The sequence below is a fragment of the Crocodylus porosus genome, unplaced genomic scaffold (assembly GCF_001723895.1).
Source record: "Crocodylus porosus isolate Cpor-Errol unplaced genomic scaffold, CroPor_comp1, whole genome shotgun sequence".
NCBI lineage: Eukaryota > Metazoa > Chordata > Crocodylia > Crocodylidae > Crocodylus > Crocodylus porosus.
The window spans coordinates 59,935,254-59,954,139 of NW_017728948.1; the positions used below are offsets into that span (position 1 = coordinate 59,935,254).

General features: G+C 40.6%; 1 protein-coding gene across 1 annotated transcript in view; it reads right to left on the reverse strand.

The window, feature by feature from the left end:
* Positions 1-18,886, reverse strand: part of ASAH1 (N-acylsphingosine amidohydrolase 1) — a 31,501-nt gene that overhangs the window by 3,164 nt on the left and 9,451 nt on the right. Inside the window, exons 2-11 of the mRNA XM_019552601.1 lie at positions 12,989-13,035; positions 12,730-12,820; positions 11,738-11,824; positions 10,792-10,870; positions 9,681-9,755; positions 8,304-8,349; positions 6,544-6,688; positions 1,880-1,934; positions 1,440-1,521; positions 89-220 (exon numbers count right to left, since the gene is read on the reverse strand). Coding sequence (XP_019408146.1) covers positions 89-220; positions 1,440-1,521; positions 1,880-1,934; positions 6,544-6,688; positions 8,304-8,349; positions 9,681-9,755; positions 10,792-10,870; positions 11,738-11,824; positions 12,730-12,820; positions 12,989-13,035 — 839 coding nt within the window. The remainder of the gene's footprint in view (positions 1-88; positions 221-1,439; positions 1,522-1,879; positions 1,935-6,543; positions 6,689-8,303; positions 8,350-9,680; positions 9,756-10,791; positions 10,871-11,737; positions 11,825-12,729; positions 12,821-12,988; positions 13,036-18,886) is intronic.

Here is an 18,886-nt window from a genome sequence, read left to right on the forward strand (position 1 = left end):
GGCGGCACAGACTGATCCATAAGAGGATCCATCTTGTTCTTAAGTGCTAGGGGAAAAAATCTTTTGAAACTTTGTCAAGTGTACTTACTCCCATATGTCCAAAGTAGCTGCTCTGGAACGAGTGATCACACAGCCTTGCCCAGGTTTGTTTCCTCCCAGAATGAAGTAGGCTGGAGCCAATAACCTCGTTTTAGCCAGTTTCTCCTTTGCTTCTTCATAACTATACCACCAATAAAAGAAGGGCTGAATTAGCTTATCCAAGTTCTCTATCGACCCAGATACTATGAACAATATTTCCTTGGGTATCACATACAGACCGTCTTACTGGATCAGGTGAAATTTAATGGAATTGTATGACCAAAACAAAGAACAAAACACCCCTAAAAAAACAGGCCATGCATGCTAAAGGAATATATCTCAGTAAAAATTTGCCAGAGGCAAGCAGTTCATGTTTAAAATTTGATCATTAAGAATCATCTGCTGTCTGCTAGACATTTTTAGCTATTGCCAAGATAGAGACAGAAAGTTTTATGACCCACAGTAATACAGTTGCATTCTCTCTAGTGTTTTACTGTAGCAAAGCATTATTTCCACTGGCATCCCAACGTTGTGTGGTATTTTTCTTTTACTGTTACTTGAAGTATTTTAGTAGGATAAACTGCTACATGTTTAGAAGTTGTTAATTTAGTCTCCATTGAAGAATGGCTCTGCTCAAATGAAACACATACCAAACAGGAAGGAAGTGATATAGTTTGCTACACACTGTTAGGAGCCTACTTAATTAGCAGTTTTGTGGATTTTGCAGAAATTGCAAAATCTGGGATTGTCTGCAGAATCAACAACAACAAAAAATGAATAAAAAAATAAAATGATGGCTCCCCAGTGGGAGCTAGCAGTCCTTGGTACTGGCTGGCAGGATGGCATGAAGGGCAGCAGGCAAGAGGCTGCTGCCCCAATCCCTCCTCCCCCTGCTGGGGCCTCTCTGCCAATCAGTGCGGAGGGGTGGGGCCACACAAAGGGCAGCCAGTCATCAAAACGGTGGCTGCCCCCTTGTCCCTCCTCTTCCCACCCCGAGGCCAATCAGCAAAAAGAAGCAGGGCCACACAAAGGGGACCCAGCCACCAAGATGGCAGCCACCCCCTTGTCCCTCCTCCCTGCGGGTCTCTCCGCCAAACAGTGGCGAGCGGTGGGGCTGCCGCAAAATGCCTGTGAAATTGGCTCCGAGTGCCACAAAAAGCCCTCTGTTTCTCCACGATTTACGTAGGTCCCTACATATTGTTTGGCATGTGGAGGAATGTCAAAATAAGCAGATTTAGTGTTTACATTTCTCCAAGGACTCTTTTACAAATGTTAACTAGATGAGGATTTTGTATGTTAATAGCTGCAGCACTACCACAAGTCATATGAAAACAGGCAAAATATCAAGAAAAAATTGTTACCTTGTACTATTTTCTAGAACAGCCCTAGTGAGGAAGCCCATCCACATACCATCTCTCCTACCAAGAATCCATTCAAGGATTCCTGCAAAAAATAAAATAAAATAAAATAATTAGTTACAACAAAGGTGCAAGGATTTTTGTGATATCTTTTACTGGATCAACTGCATGGTTGGGACACACTTAGACAAGCTTTTTAACAGCTTATCTTCATAACCACACAGAGTCTTCAGTTTCTCAGTGGTCCATTGTACTTTTTAATTTTTATTTATTTATTTATTTTTACACACTGGACATAATCCAGAGCCTGAGCTTCCCTGTATTTCCTTTCTTTCATGGCTGTCATCTACCAGCTCTTTATGCATGTATATTTTTCATAAATTAACAGCTGCCCCTAAAGTTTGAACAGGTTGCATATTCTAGAAACAGGTCTAGTTACTCACCAAGGTAGCCCCCATCAATACTGAAACGCTCATTCATTGTAAGAGTGAAAGCTCCCTGAGAAATATAAAGAAAAGTTAACCCTCATGATAAAATAAAGAAAAAGCCAAGCATCACATCAATAAAAAGTTACATTAACAGTGAATTTTCTAGGGAACATGCACCCAATCCTGTAACCTTGTTAATCTTACCTACTTTCCAGTGAACACACCTTGCGTCAGATTCTTCCTATTGGGCACCTAATCAGATTCACAGATTTCATAGACATTAAGGGCTGGAAGGGACCTTGGAAGATCATGGAGTCCAGCCCACCGCCCAAAGGGCAGGAAGTCAGCTGGGATCATAGGATCCCAGCAAGATAAGCATCTAATTTGCTCTTGAAGGTGTTCAATGTAGGTGCCTGAACCACCTCCGATGGCAGGCTGTTCCAGACCTTGGGGGCTCGGACAGTAAAGAAATTCTTCACTATGTCCAGCCTGAAATGGTCTTGCAGTAGTTTATGACCATTTGACCTCATCATCCCTTGGATGATTAGATGCCCAAGCACAATTCTATTCCACCCTGCTGAATGAAGCACCTGAAAAATCCATCAATGCATCTGCCTCTGTAACATAAGGTCATCTTACCCACAAGATTGAGTCATAAAAAGCTGCAAGGAGGAGGGGGAACCCATCCACCTTTTGCATTAACTGTTTTCTTAGGGATTTGAGAAGGTGAAATTCTGTCTGGCCCCTTGGAACTTCTTACTTTGCTGTGGGCCTGATCTTGCAATCTTACTCAGAGAACCCCATTAATTAATAGTTGGGTAAGCCAGAAGAATAAATGGACGATCTGCCATGGGGTTTGCAGCTTACTGGAGCAGTCTGGCAAAACTGTACTACCATTAAGTCAATGTAGGGCATTTTTTCTTCACACCAACAGATGAACATCAAAAAGTATTCAGGTTTAGTACAGTACCAACCACCTTTTTAGGAGTACATTCATTGCCCAGTCTGGCACTAGACCTCATAAATATTCCAGGTCTGAAGACTAGTTTACTTGAACTGATTTAGGTTAACTCTCAATGGGTGCATCTACACATGTGCTTTACTGAGGAGTCGAATAATTAGCTCTGCAGTAAAGTGCCACCATCTACATGTAAGCTGGTATTATGGCGCAGTAAACTAATTAACTCTGCTATAAAATAGTACTGTCGGGGACAGTACTATCTTACAGCAGAGTCATTAAGTGTGATTAAGTGCATGTGTAGACAGTGACAGCTGGGCACAAATTGTGCCTGGTCAGCCCAGCTAGTTGGGGACCAGACCCCCAGGCTCCTGCCAGCCTCTCTGCCACCTGATGTCACCACCAGAAACCCAAGGCTGACCCTCCCCCCACTCTCCCCCACCTCCTGTCAGCCTGGGGCTGCTACGCCCCGGCTCACATCGCTGCAGTCCCAGACGCAAGTGTAGATGCTGTGCCCAGGAGCAGTTGACTCCAGCTCAAACTGCTCCAGAGTTTATTGCTGCACATTAACAGCACATGTAGATGCACCCACTATGTCAGGGGTGGGCAATTATTTTGGGCAGAGGGCCGCTTACTGAGTTTTGGAAAGCCATTGAAGGCTTTCCAAAACAGGCAGCCCAGGGCAGATAAATATTAATTTTCTAAATGGCCTGGAGGGCTGCATCCGGCCCCCAGGCCACATTCTGCCCACCTCTTGCACTATGTGCATCCACTGTAGTATTAAAATTACACCTTTAGCCTCCTCCCTACTCCTTCCATCCCACGCCCTCCTGTATGCTCAGATTCTCCAGCAGCTCTGTAATGGAATTTACATGTGAAGCTTCCATTCTTTCCAAACTGTAGATCTGTGGATTTATGGTCTTAAGCAAAAAGGAAGTTTGAGAAGGTGCAGGAACTTAGACTGGAGTTGCTTCTGTATTTCCAATGTGCTGTGGTAAATGTAGGGCAAGGTGGTGGTGAGGTAAGTCAGCACTTTGAGAATCTTGGTACCATATTCACTCATACAGAAGACAACCCTGATTATAAGATGACCCCCCAACAATTAGATTCTATATATGGAAAATTTATAAAAGTGTTACAATTTTTCAGGTACAGAATCTAATTATTGGAGGTTTGCCTTGAATTTGTCCCCCTCCCACTGCTACATCAAGCAAAATTAATTGTGGGCGGGGGGGAAGGTAGCCCCTTTGTTTTCTGCTTCCTCCCAACTCTTTCCTTTGGCAGTGCTTTCCCCCTCTCTTTACTGTCAGACCCTGCTCTCCCTGAGTACATGGAAGCAAGAAGAAATTTGAAAACAATAACCTTAGAATTAAACATGGCTGTAGCCACGTAAGCTCCCTCTCAGACTCAGTCTGGAGCTTCAGATACTCCTCAAATCCATGGCAGGCATCCTACATTCAAGCTGCAACCCTGGAAGGTTTGGGGTTCACATGTCCTCTGATCTCACTTTCTTCTAGCCAAAAAAGCTGGGGGATAAGCCAGAAGAAAAGCAGTCCCCGCCCCCCCTTACCACAAAATTGTCCAGTCAAGTTTCCCACTTTGGGGAAACTCGCAGGGATCAGCCTGCTTGGAGAGCAATGGACAGGCCTCACTCTGGAAGAACTGCTTTGTCCAGACTGCAAGAGAGGCCTCAACCTGGGAGAACCACCTTCTACCTCGTTAATCATGATATCTCCAGGACAAACTTTTTTAAAGGAAAATGTTCTGTGTTCCAAGTCAAAGCAGCCAAGTCAATTCCAAATCCGTGAGTCATTCAAGAACCATATGTGGCCCTACTACCAGAAAACATCCTCCACCCCGCCTGGGCCTTCAGATGCTTCCAGATCCTTTGGCAGTCATCCGAGGTGCAGGCCCAGCCCCAGAGGCTTGGGGCTCAGATGCCCTGAGGTTTCCTTGCCCTCAGACAAATAGCCATGGGAGCAAGCTAGGGAAGGGTCTGCCATTTCCATAAAATGGGCATAAAGCCAAGATCTTCCCACTGGAAATGAAAGTGGGAGGTTAATTATACATTGTTTCTGCTTGGGTACTACCCCTTGCCAGAAAAACTGCCCCTCGCCTGAGAGACTAGGAAAACTGCCTTAGTGGTTATGGTGCATCTTCCCTGCCTGCTATGCATGATATTAGCCCAAAGCCAAAGGCTCATGATTTATCACACAGTCCATTGGACAGGGGCCCCAAATGAGTCAACAGCATTTTAAGCCATGGGGACCCCACAGCTCAGCACTGCTCAGTATGTGTGTGTACTCCAGATTCCCTCCACAAAGGGTTCATGTACTAATTAGGCCCCCAGCTCATGACTGGAAGTGGGTGTTCTTGTCATAAGTCCTGGGATCCTCCAAAAAATTATATGCAAATAAAGGTGCAGGGCAACCTGGTCTGGCTCCAGCTCAAGGAGGGCAGGTCACATTTAATCATATGTGCCAGGCCAAGAGAAGGGGAGACAGAGGCAGCGTTCCCTCTAAGCTGTGCAGTGTGCGCAGCTGTGCAGGCACTCCTGGCAGCATGGCATGAGCATGCCTGTGCACACCACACAACTTAGAGGGAATGCTGGACAGAGGGATTCTGGGTGAACTGTTTGGGGCCGTTTCATGATGTTTGCCAGGCATTAAAGGCTGGTGAAGAAACAAGAAGCATTGGAAATGGGAAAGAAAGGCTTGGCTGTGCGAGTGAAGAGGAAATCAAAATGTATGCAATGTAGTGGCCCACCATGACTTGAAAAAAAGAATTGGTAGTGCAGGGGACTGCAGTTAATGGGTACTACCATGTATCTTATTCAGATGGGCTTCATTAACCTATCCTTGTGGTAGGTTCCTATCAGCATTTTTGTCTAATGTGGGCCACGTGTTTTATAGTCATGCTTAGCATTTAATCAGCTCCATAGTTGGTCTCCATTACTGAGCACATGCTATTTTGGGCAGCAGTTTAATGACAGGCCGTATATTTAGTGAGGTTTCCTTAGATGTGGTTATTCAAAAAAAAAAAAAAAATCTTATCCTGTATTCAAGTAAATACAGTACACGTTTATAATGTTGGCATTTAGGATGTAGATAAACGACAGGTCTTAGCTGCTTATAAAAACTAGACAAGTCCACTTAAAATACAAGCCTCTATTTTCCAGGAGAGATCAATACTTGAACACTTAAAAGTATTCCCATTCAAACCACTTCTCCTTATAGGAGGAACATGGATCTCATTTTCTGCTTGCCTGAATTAACAGGCAAAATGCACATGTAAAAATACAAATTAAAAAAAGAAAAGTCAGCAGCTACTCCTGTCAATTTTATTGCTTAGCCCTGTTTTTCTTTTAAAAGATTTCTGTCTTTGATAATGTAGGATTACAAGTTTGAGATGACATTTCTTTAGCTGTAAAATTTAGCTCCCAAATTTTCATATTTTATTTGGGCAACTATGTAGTAGCACTGCCAGTCCTTTTTCTTTTGTTTTGTGCATACATACAGTCTCACTGCATCTGGGGAGATTAATGGTGGCAGTTACAGAATTTATGCAGAATTTTGTTATAAGTCATTTGATGGCAGTCTCTGAAGCAGTTTGTTTTTATATGAATATTTAAATGGTCCTTAGAAGAAAGGCAATTTGTGTTATAAAAAGCATATTCCTGGCCAAAAATTTTATTTTACTATTGCAAGTAAGGAATACTTACTGGTCTGACTCCAGATAACATGCCTATGTACCCTGCAAAATTTGTTGATTTAAATATTGTTTTGTTGTTTCTCTGGAATGCAAGAGCTACCACTAAAGGCTTCAGTAGCTGAGTGATAGTCCAGGAACTATTTTTTATATCCCACCTAGAAGAGAGAGCACAAAAATCTGGTTGTTTGTTTGTTTGTTTGTTTTTTTAAACTACAGCTACCTGGCTTATTGCTGAAACTATAAGATACAAACTTCATGACAGTGATCTATATCCTTGTAACAAATGCTCTTAATTCTATGCTCAGAAGTGGCAAAAATTCAAATACAAAACAAAATAAAACGTGGAATTAAGATTACTTAATGCACAGATGATTAAGCTTAATGGAGAAACACATTTATGAAATGCAGAGACTGTATGTAGTTGGTTAAAAATGAATACATCTCCTGTTATCCATTGTGGAACAACTTTTTACACAAATCACCTCACCCAGTCTAATACTCCTTGTAATTCCAGGAGCTACTGAAGTTTCAGAAGCATCCATAAATTGTATACCTCTTGGACAAAGAGAAGTCAAATTTCCTCTTTCGGGCCAAGATTAAGTTGCAGGCAGTGCTCTGTCAGCTCATTCGAGATACCACGTACATTTGTATAGTGCTGAACAAGAGAACCCAAAGTGCCACAACATGGTCTACAAAGTTCTTTGGAGGAAGTTATTTTATTAGTCTGGATAAGTTAAAGATGGTGCTGAGACGTGTCAATTAAATGCATTAGAAATAACAAAGAAATAACAAAGACATTCTAGTAATAATGTCAATACATTTGCTACTGTTAATTTGGGGAAAGTGTCCATGAGAAAGGTTAAGGGTTCAAGCAACCGAGTAATCACATATCCAATGGACAGACACACTTAATATTAAACTGTAAATGCCTACATAGAAACGAGATATTGAAACAAAAGATAGGGAGATCCAGAGTGAAATGTCATTGACAAAAATATACTTATAATTTCAAAGATGTGAATGAATGGAATACCAAAATCCCTGACATGAGACTCCTTGGAAGCAGCACTAAACAATGGAATGCATAGACTATTCAAAGAAAGTTCAAATACAGAGAAAGTGAGACAGAGCCTGCATGGATACAAATACCAGATCTTAGCTGGATAGCTAGCTGGATTCTGCTCGCTCAACAGCTGTAGACTGTGGCTTTTTTAGTGCTTTTATCTGATAGCTGATTGAATCAGTTTTAGACAAAAGCTCCGAAAAGCTCCTCTGAAGCACCTGATCAATACAGACACTGTGAAGTCAGTCAAAGCAATATGCTGCTTTTTCCAGTAAGGCATTTCTTTTTTAAGTATCTGCGAGCAGCCCGTGTGTCTCAGTTATTAGGGCCATATATCTATATGGGTTAAGCTATTTAATAAAAAGAAACAGCCAACAACTTGAAAGTATAGGAACAGACAGTTAAAAAAACAAAACAAAAAATCATGTTAGAACGCACCATTGACTCTACTTGCGAAAATAATTATAAAACTCATACTTACTTCATACACAATTCATGGTTCATTGTTTATATAGTTAACTATTTGCATTGTTTTTATAGTTCTTATCAGATAGTGAATATGGATTCAAATTTCATTTCTAATCAATTACTTATACGACAACAGCAAACAGAACAGCATTTAAGCCTCAGCTAAGTTTTAGGACACCTATTTTAATGCATCCTATTTTGTTTGTAAATAGGATAGACTCACATGCCAATACACTTACCCAAGAAATAGTCCAAAATCTAAATTTCTAGCGTGATACAGCTTTCCTGGATTACGGAAAGAAAACAAAGATGGAGATAGTTAGGACTCTTAAGTCAGGAAACCTGAACAGGGAATGATGCAAACCTATCCATGTTGCGTGCGAACATGGATGCCAAAAGAAACTGTTTTGGTTTGGACCTAATAAAATAAGACTGCCAGGATAGTATTTGAAATGAACATTTCAAGTTGGTCTTTTTCATATTTTAATCTTTTCTAACTTCAAAAGATTGCTCATCCCTGAAAAATGACAGTACAAGGGTTGTCAACTTCGCAGTAAGATCTCAATTAGCAAAAGATTCCACATACCCTATGAAGGACAATTTCCCAGTAAGTTACTGGGAAGATAGGCATATGTCCTGGGGACCAGACTGCTGTCCATACACACTTGTTCTTAACATTTAAGCAGTCCCACACACCCTCCTAAAATGGCACTGACAACCTGACTGACTGCTGAGTGAATTAAAAATGCTATAATTTCTTGGAAACTTAAAACTGGTTTCAACTGTTCTACTATATTTGACTTAGGGAGTTATCAAAGGATTAAGTATAAAGACTGTATCTGTATCTATATAGTAGTCTTTATACTTAATTCTATGATAACTGCCTAAGTCAAATATAGTGGAACAGTTGTAACCAGTTTTAAGTTTCCAAGAAATTATAGTGCACACACACATATATGTTTGTGTGTGTATGTGTGCGTGCGCGCACGCACACACAAGTGTATAGAATAACCAACACAGAAAGATCCCAATTTACTTGCTAAATCCAGTCCTATGTGGGAATTTAACTAAATGATAATTTTTGCTAACATATAGTGCCTCATTCACTTAAAGGACTATAGAAGTTTATGGGAAAGAGAGACCATGCAACATCCAAATTTTCCATGCCATCTCCAAGAAAAAAAGAGCACTTGTAAACCTCATGCTATTTGTTTTTCTCCCCAAATTTATACTGTTCCTTACGGTTAATCAGCCTTTTGGCTGAAATATGAAACACTCATTTTAAGGCAGCTTTTCTCAATGCCAGCAGCATTTAGAAAAGGGAGAAAATATGCCAAGACAACCAAATCCAAATCTGCCTCCTCTCAGATAACAGAATACTGCAACCACAGCCAGAAAATAATTATTTAAATGGTGGAGGATTCAGACCAGTTGAGTAAAAATTAACTAATTTTATAGTTAATAAAAGTGAAGTACCAAGTACCTTCCACCAAGTGCAATAGCAATGGCAACTTTCCTAACACAGTTCTATCAAATCAGAAGTCAATTACATGGGACCAAGCTAGATCACTGGTCCCAGAAGCATCAGAAAAGCAACAGCTAAAAACAGATTTTACCTGTTTTGTCTTCTGCAACTATGGAAGTGCATACTGTAAAAATCTCATAGAAGATGTTAAACAGAACAACATCCCCTAGAAAATGAAAGATAAGGGTATTAGCTTACAGCCTGCCAGACTGCCAATAAGACAAAATAGCTATGAAATGAGGTCTAGTGAAGAAAGTGTTCTCCGGCCCATTTCTCTAGAATTTCAGTTCAATTCTCTTGAGGTATAACCACCCAGACACTAAAACAGTGTCCTCCTTCAGCAATCAGTTTTATAAAGTATGTTATTTCATAATTAGCAATGAGCTGCATCTCAGATCCATACACAGAAACACCTCTAGAGGATTCCCAGGAGGGAGGATGTGTGAGAGGAAGAGGAAGGAAGTTCTGGAGTGAGTGACCATTAGACAGTGTGTGGCTAGAAATGGGGCTCCCTGAAGAGAGGCGGCACAGAGGTCCCCGGATGAGGGAGACATCTGTGACTAAGAGGAGGAGATTGTCACAGGAACTTTTACGAGGGCTAGATGGTATAATGTATTAGTGCTCTCAGCCCAGAGATGCTGGGAAATATGTTATGTACTGCTCCTGGTTTCCCATGCCATACAGACTGCTGAGGAGAACACATCAGTTGGTCTCCTATTCTACCCAGACTTTGGGGGTGGAAATAAGAGTAACCAGAGAGGGGGGCACTGAATTCTTTTATGGGGAAGAAAAAAAAAAAAGCATAACATAGTACCAAGCCTTGTCCCTCTTTGCTTCTTGGGAGCTGGTACAGAGAGGAAAAGAAAGCCAAAGAGAATGTGCATGATCCAAAGGATGGATCAGACTTCTGACAACAATTGGGCAAGAGCTTCTGCCTCTCTCAGAAAGGAAACTGCTTCACAAAGCTACTGGGGATAGGGCACAGCTTGATGAAGGGCTTACATCCTTTACTTTCATTCTTACTTCAAACATTTAAAAGCATCAAACTGTCTCATAGGTAACCAGTTAGTGTATAATCAGGTCATCGATTAAGTTAAGGTTGAACACAGCTGTCACATATCATCCGATAATACACTCCAATTTTAGAGAAGGAAGAATTAGTGATGTGGGCATTATGGCTTTGACATGTTGAAAATACTTACCCAATGAAGCTCCAGAAGTATTTGCAATCCCTTCAATCTCTTCCCTGAAAGGATGGGGAAGACTGGAAAGCAAGTGAACCTGAAAGAAAACTTTAAACTATAATACAAATAAAAGCTATATTGGTCTCCAAACAGAGGCTCTACCTTTAGCACCTCTTTGTATATTAAAACACCATGAAACTGGATGCTTAGACTGGGGGGGAAGCTGTAGGCAGACTTGAAAGATAAGAAGCAAGTGCTTGAAAGCAAAGTTAATTTTATCAAAATCTTTACACCATGGTTTCACTGTGAATAAGTGTTCACAGGTCAAGTCTCCAAGGAGGTCTGCTCACTCTGCCTGAATGTGTCCTAACTTCTGCAGAGCTTCCCTTTTTCTAATCACACTTTCCTGCAGATTACCTTGAGGAGGGAATTCATTTTCATGTTCTGACACTGTCTACACAAACTTTCACACAAAGTTCTAATCAAGTGCATTTAAAAAATGAGTTCAACAGGATCCTTAAATAATTACGGATGCATCTACACATGATGCTATATCGCTGTAGCAATGCACTAAGGCGACATAGTGTTGGCAGTCACAAACTGTGATGCCACAGCAATGCACTCCTCTGTTATAGTGCATCACTATGGCAACAGTGCCCCAAACTAACAGTGCATATGGCACAGTATGAGGTGTTACTGCGCCATCTTTTAGTATTTCCAAAAGGAAGTACTAAATGATGGTGCAGTAACAATGTCACCACAGTGACACGTGTAGACATGCTCTATCTGTAGTAACTACCCGTAGTTCAGTTTTGATGGATTCAGCTTAGAATGTTACCAATTGAGGCATTACATTTTGAAAGAATATTAATTACATGAGAATGCTTAGCCTGTCAAATTAAGACACTTTCTGGAGATGGGAGCATGTAGTTTGTTGCAAAGAACGGAAGCTGAAAATACTTACCATTTTAACTTCCACTAAGTCAGCAATTTTGCTACCAGGGAAGAATTTATTTACTAAGTTTTTAATGTTCTGCATTACCTTCTTCAACTAGAAAGAAAAAGAGAAATGTTATAATAAAAGATCTTAAAACACAAGAATTACTAGAATGATAACAAGAAACTTGTACATTATTTTCAGCGTGATATTTTGCTGAAAAATACATGTTTAAGAGAACAAGAAAGCAGGTGTTACCGGTAAGAAAAAAAAATGCCTGTCACAGTGTCTTAAGAATACCTACTTATACAAGTAGTTTTCCTGAGACTCAGTGGATTACCCAAACTCTTAAATCACAATATTTTTATGAACAAAGCCTGCATCTCTTGTAATATCTGAAATATACCTTTACACAAAAAATTCTGTTGGCTGCTACACGCTGGTAATTTCTCTTTAATTTACAACAGGGAAACATCTACATCACAAAACCACCATTATATATGCCAGACTTCCCTCATCTATTATATTAGAAAAGCCAGCATAGGAAATGGGTACAAAAAAATTAGATACTCTCTCATCACCAGTCAGTTATTTCAGACTAGGAGGCAGACATGTTGGGTGGGATGTTTGGGGACTTCACAGTCACTGCCCTGTACTGCACAAAGTCTATCTTGCATATCACTCCTCTTTCTTCAAACATTTATTTTGAGAGCAAATTTTTAAATAAAGAGAAAGTTGACCAATCACTTGAGGAAATTACATATGAAAACATTCTATCCATTTGTTACCAGCAGATCTTGCTTTGTAACACATGGATTAAACAATTCTCTGCACAATTATTTTATTTTACTCTAAAACCTTCATTATAATGGAGTCATCACAGTTGTATACAAGACTAAAGTGTGAAATATTTAACTGGATAACAGTTTTAAGGAACTTTTATCTGTGGTTCTGAACAACAGAATGTTGTAAACAAGCTACAATGAAAACAATTTAGAGCAAAACACTTCATTTCATACCTCTGTTTTTTTGTCATTCATCACATTAGCCCATCGTTTGTAGGGAGGTAAATCAAGATTTATGATGTATGTAGGAACAGTCCCTTTGTACCTGAAACAAGTTTACATTAAAAAAGGTTTATAAAATTTCTACAGTACAACGTCTGAGTATCCAATAGATGTTTAATTAATTGCTTTTAATAGGATCCGATAAGAAACAAACGTATTTTTTATTCACTCTTCTTGCCGTAATGTTTACCAATCATTTAAAGATACTTACGTAGGCCCTGAAGGAGGATATGTTTTATTCCTGCAGTCTTCTCTAAACTGTGAAGAGTAAAACAGAACTGTTTGAGAATGCTAGTTCTTTTAACATCTTCTTGGTTAACTGATTTTTTTTATTTTATTTTATTTTATTTTTTTATAAAAAAAGGCATCATTCAATAGTTTTAGTGGATCTTCCTCCATTGACTTACTTTGTAATTATAAAAATAAAAGATTATCACTTGATCATCTGACCAAACTGAGGAGAGATGGGGACACGGATTCTCCAGTGGGTCAAGAGAAATTCAAAAGAAGAAAATCAAAAGCCCAGGCTGAAGGATAAACAGTCATAGTGGACAACCTTAATCTTACTGTTTTAGCTGGGTTGCTCATATTGAGTAGAAGAATATGACAGTGCTCCATATATGTAAAGTACTTTGTTCAGATCTTATTTCAAAATCAATAAGCAAAACTAAACCTTTGCAAAGTACCTGTGTTGGCCATTAGCTTTGTTTCACAGATGGGGCAAAACAGTCGCAAACAAGCTTGCCCAAAGTCAAAGTCAGCTGCATATTACAAATGTTATCCACTTCTGAGAATACAGCTAAAGTATGCTAGCTACAGCTTAAAACACAATGTGATGAATAGAAAACTATGACCTGCGCAATTTAGTTCATTTCACACTTGCTACCAGATTACATTCAGCACCATTCTAGAAAGTGTAACTAATTGTAAGCATAGTCCAAGACTGTACCACATTCAGTTGAAATTTCTGTAGCAGAGAGCAAGCTCTCGGTCAATATCAGAGATAGAAAAGGAACAGAAGTCTCCATATTCCTGACTTCATGTTTTTTTTAGCAATTTAAAGCTGGTTTCTTCACCTTCCTTGGCTTATAAGCAGAGTGCACAGCAGAAGCTATGGACTGAGTTGCCAGCCTTCCCCTCTGGATATTGCTCAGCACCTATCCATGACACTCTGCAAGAGTGCATATAGCTAATGAAGCATGGGCGACTGGTGCCTCCTGAGTCTGGGGGGTCCCCCAGCAGCTGACTACTGACCCTGGAAGTGCCAGTGGCAAAACCGGAAGTGCCACTGACACTTCCCTCGGCATGCCCTCTCCCTGGCTGGTGCCAGTCTCAGGGGCGGCACCAGCTGGTGTTTCTCTAGGCGCCTGCAGTTCCTGGCCGGCAAGGGCCAGTCTCGGGGGGGGCGGGATATGTGCCCCCTCTACACATCATCTATGTATAGCAATGAAGTGCACCACAACACTATTTACTCAGTGGCATTAACAGTAAGGCAGACAGTTTTCATACACCATTAACTCAGATCAACAACATATCCTTGAGGGGGACATCCAACACATTCTGTTTACCAAAAAAACCTGACAGTCACCTGTCCTTATTCAACAACCCAGACTAATCTTCTTGCACAAACTGCTCATTTCCTAGATTCAAACATTTAAGCAGAAGGTGCCATGCACAATGGTCAAAGAGTCACAAGTTATCCCATAGCATCAGACACAATGGGAGATGGGAATCTAAGAGCTAAATGGTACCCATTGCATTATAGTACCATTTGAGGGTTTAATTTTGGTTTGCTTTATAAACAATCTAGAAGAGATTATACAGCTATACTGATTCATGAAAGAAACAAATGCGTCTACCTGAATATAATGCTGTGCAATTCTGCATAATTAAAAAAAGATAAAGTTAAGCATTCCAATTTAGGAGATCATTTATCAAAATGAAGAAGCTAATTGTGAGGAGACATCACATTACCAAGTAGGATATAGGATCAGAAGCTGCCTGAACAAGCAAAGGAATACGGAAGAAAAGGCAAACTATCTAGTGAAACTTCATTGTTATTGTTGTAAAATATAAAACTAGAAAGAATGATTTCAAATGAAGATACACGCAACTGTCTGAACGCCTCTTAATTTGTGCTTTGCTATTTATGAATACCACTTTCCAGAACAGATTTATTTGCCAAAAAATTAGAAGTGCTTTGTGCCTAAACAGACAGTGAAATATATCAAACATTTTAGAGCAATCCAAAGTTTTGGTCCCCAGCACTGTTTAGAAGAAATTGCATTCATCTCTTGGTTAAGCAAAAGAAAAGAAAAGAAAAGGACTAGGTAACAAAACATTTTTAGCTCAGAATTTTATAAGTGTATTGTTTAGACAGACAGACACACGCGCGCACACACACACGTGTATGTTTCTTTCTCCCCACCAGCCTGTCTCTCACCCACTGACCCCTCAATTTACATCTTCATTGACTCCCTGTGTTGCATGCATATCAGCCCAGCCTCTGGCTTCTTTACTATTCATTCCATCCAGGAAGAGCTCACACCAACTGCAGAGACTACCTCAGCCTGATGAAGGGTTTTTAAACCCAAAAGATTGTTAAAAAATTTTTCCAACTATTTAAGTTGGTCTGATAAAAGATACCAGATTCACCCAAAGAACCTTGTCTGCCTATGTTTAGACAGACTACTTTTATATTTTCAATGATCAACTAACTGTTTAGGCAAACTGACAAAGATTTAGCATAAGTTTGCTAAGGATTTGGCATGTCCTTGGGAAAAATTACTGAAGTTTGTGTAGGTGGGGTTTTGGTTGTAGCTGTGTTGGTCTAAGGACATAGGCAGGCAAGGTTCTTTGAGTAGTTGTGGTATCTTTTATTAGACCAACTGAGTAGTTGGAAAAAGGTTCCTGACAAGCTTTCAGGCGCAGTCATTCTTCTTCAGGCATAAGAAGTCTGCTGTTCCCGAGGCTCTGAGAAATGCAAGAAGCTAAAAGTGTGGCAAGATGTCAGTGAGAATGTGAATAGGTTGAAATTAGAAAGACAAAAGGTAAAGCAGAGGGATAAAACAGAGAGGGGAGGGGGAAGAAAGCAGGGAAAAAAGGCTGAAGGGAGATATTACAGTGATAGTATACAAGGTAGAAAAGAGGCTGTCAGTGAAAAAGGAAATAGTTGGAGATCAGGAAAACAGAAATGAGAAACGCTCAAAGTGTGAGAATGTAGTGAAAATATAAATGGGTAAAAAAGGAAAAACAAAAAGGTAAAGCAGGGGAGGGAAGAGGAGGAAGGTGGGGGGAAAAAGGCCAAAGGGAAACAATATAGTGGTAATAAGGTAAGAAAGAGGATCTCAATGAAGAAGTAAAATAGGAAATCAGGGAGGCAAAGGGCAGACAAGTAGGGGAGGGGAGAAAAGCTGGGGGAAAATAAGAATGTAAAAGGTCAGGTTAGGCCTGGTGAATCAGATGTCAGACAGGTCATAAAACCAATGTCTATATTGAGTCCATGATTTTTGTATCTAGCAGATTTATGAAGTGAAGTTCATAGGCTTGTCTACAGAAAGTGTTTTGTAAGCTCCCTTTGAGGATTAGAACTTTGTGTGAAAGTTTGTGTAGACAGTGTCAAAACATGAAAATGAATCCCCTCCTCAAGGTAATCTGCAGGAAAGTGCGATTAGAAAAGGGAAGATCTGCAGAAGTTAGGACACATTCAGGCAGAGTGAGCAGACCTCCTTGGAGACTTGACCTGTGAACACTTATTCACAGTGAAACCATGGTGTCCAGGGGACACAAGAAGAGTTACACCCTAAACAGTTTCTCTCTCTCTCATAAGGGAAACTGCCCAGTCCCTCTGCTCACTGTCTGTTCTATACTGCTGGCTCAGTCCCTGCCCTTTTCTTCCATGATTTCTCTCTCAGCCCAACTGTTCTGTACCCTGCTCACACCATGTACATACAAAATAGGTGTGATATACAAGGTGATGCTCCAAATGGGCGCTGATTTCAGTATTAGAGTTTCCAACTTATACAGACAAAAGCACTATGAGTTAGAACGTGCCTCCTAAATGTATGTAGGCACCCTTGGTCCTCCACACCCACTACTAGAGGGACAAGACAGCCCCTGAAAGGGGGGTTAGTTTACAACTCGTACTATGGCTGCATATGTATCTCTGTCCTTCACAGTACAGTCACTTGGGTTCATGAGGAATCCAGTTAGTAATCTTCCTCAAAAACCCCCAAACAAGACCACTGCACTTGTGTTTGATATTTCAGAATCCTTCTGTTGATTACAAGACAGCTCAAAGGTTAAGACGGTAGTTAAGGTCACATACAGGCTAGTTGAGAATAATGTTATCTCTAGCAAATTGAACCTAACATAACCGAATACCTGATTTTTAAAAATGCATGTTCCTATGTTGCCAACTATTTCCTTTCTAATCACTATAGTCTCACTATTTCCACCTTTCTATTTCTTTGTAGACTAATCAACATAAAGCATGGGAAGAAAAGGGGATAGAGAACTTGGCTATATACAAGGCACTGTCAGAAAACGAAGAAAATAAGTGAGTTTTCTCCAAACTGACAGTTACAGTCATCTGGAGTGTTAATCTCCAGGAATATTTACGTAGAAACCACACACACCAGACAGTATATTTGGGTGCAGAAAGAAGTGACAATATTTGCCTGATCTGGCCACAGAAAGAAGTGAATCTAATGATGTTTGTCCATGTTTTAAGGAAAATGTTTGTTATATTGTAGAACATCAAGCTATCTAAATCCCCTTTCCCCATTTTATTTTTCTACCTATTTCTTTGTATTACAAAGTATGGAATAACACACTAATGAAATCACATTAAAAGCTGCCAGATCAATTGCTATTATGTTCAGCATTTTTTGTGTTATGTAAAAAAGTTTTATATTCTATAAAAGTTTCCCTGCTTTGCTAGTTATAAGGAATTGTATGTGCAGCACTGTGCTATGCAGCAGTAACCCCACTAATGTTTCCAGAGCTGACTAGGGGTGTTTGGGGCCTGGGGCACATCAGCCTGTGCCAGGCTTGTGCATGGCGGGGAGGGGTGGTGAGCGGCCAGAGCATGAAGTCAGCAGTGCGCTGCAACCATGCAGAGTAGTGGCGCCCTTGGCACTGTCTGCAGTGTCTGTACGCCACTGTCTGCAGGGCCCTCCAAAAAGTGTGAGGCCTGGGGTAGTTGCCCGATTCACGCCCCCTCTCCCCACAGGGATGGCTCTGAATGTTTCTCACCATTCAGAAAAAAAACCCCAACAAAAACAAGCAATGCTGTGTTATTTGTTACTACTGCCAGGCACAGGGTGATGCACTGCATAAGTAGGGAGGGAGCCAGATTCTCTTCTGGCTAGCAACTGAAGTTATGTAGTTACAAAGACCTAGTTTCACCTTTGCTTAGGTTCAGCCCTACTAATATGTAGCTACAAGCATATTTACTATCCAGTCTTTATTAGTCATGATGAAATGCAACGTAAATCCATCTTAAATGCCACTGACTTGGAAATTAGATGAGGATAGTCATCCAAGTCACCCCCTGCCAGGAACAGCCTGACCCAATACATACATGTCAGATCATCCAATGGATAGCACAGCTGCACACCCTATGCCAACCTAAAAATCCACCATATATTTATGTATGCAAATCCATGCATTTGTGTGATGCCAACAGCAAGAGCATGACCCAGCAACCTTGTTACATAGTAATTTGGGGCGGTTCCTGGAGTTTTTAACTCCTGGATTGTCCACACGTTAACACCTTATAATGGTTTTAAGCACTTGCAGTGTGGCTCAAAGTTATACCTTTCCGGAGCAGGTTTATTTCTGATCCACACCACCCAGCTCCTGTTCCATTAAGGTGTAGCCACTTCCCACAGATGTGCTACCCAGGTTGAAGTCCTCCAGTATCCCACAGAGCAGAGCTACAAGCCTGATGGCTCTCTAGTGGCAACTCAGAGTTGCAGCTCCTAGTCTTGCCCCTGCTCACCAGGCTTCTGGTGGCAAGTTTCATAGTTTCATAGTAGCTAGAGTCGGAAGGGACCTAGGTAGATCATCTAGTCCGACCCCCTGCCTTGGCAGGAAAGAGCACCGG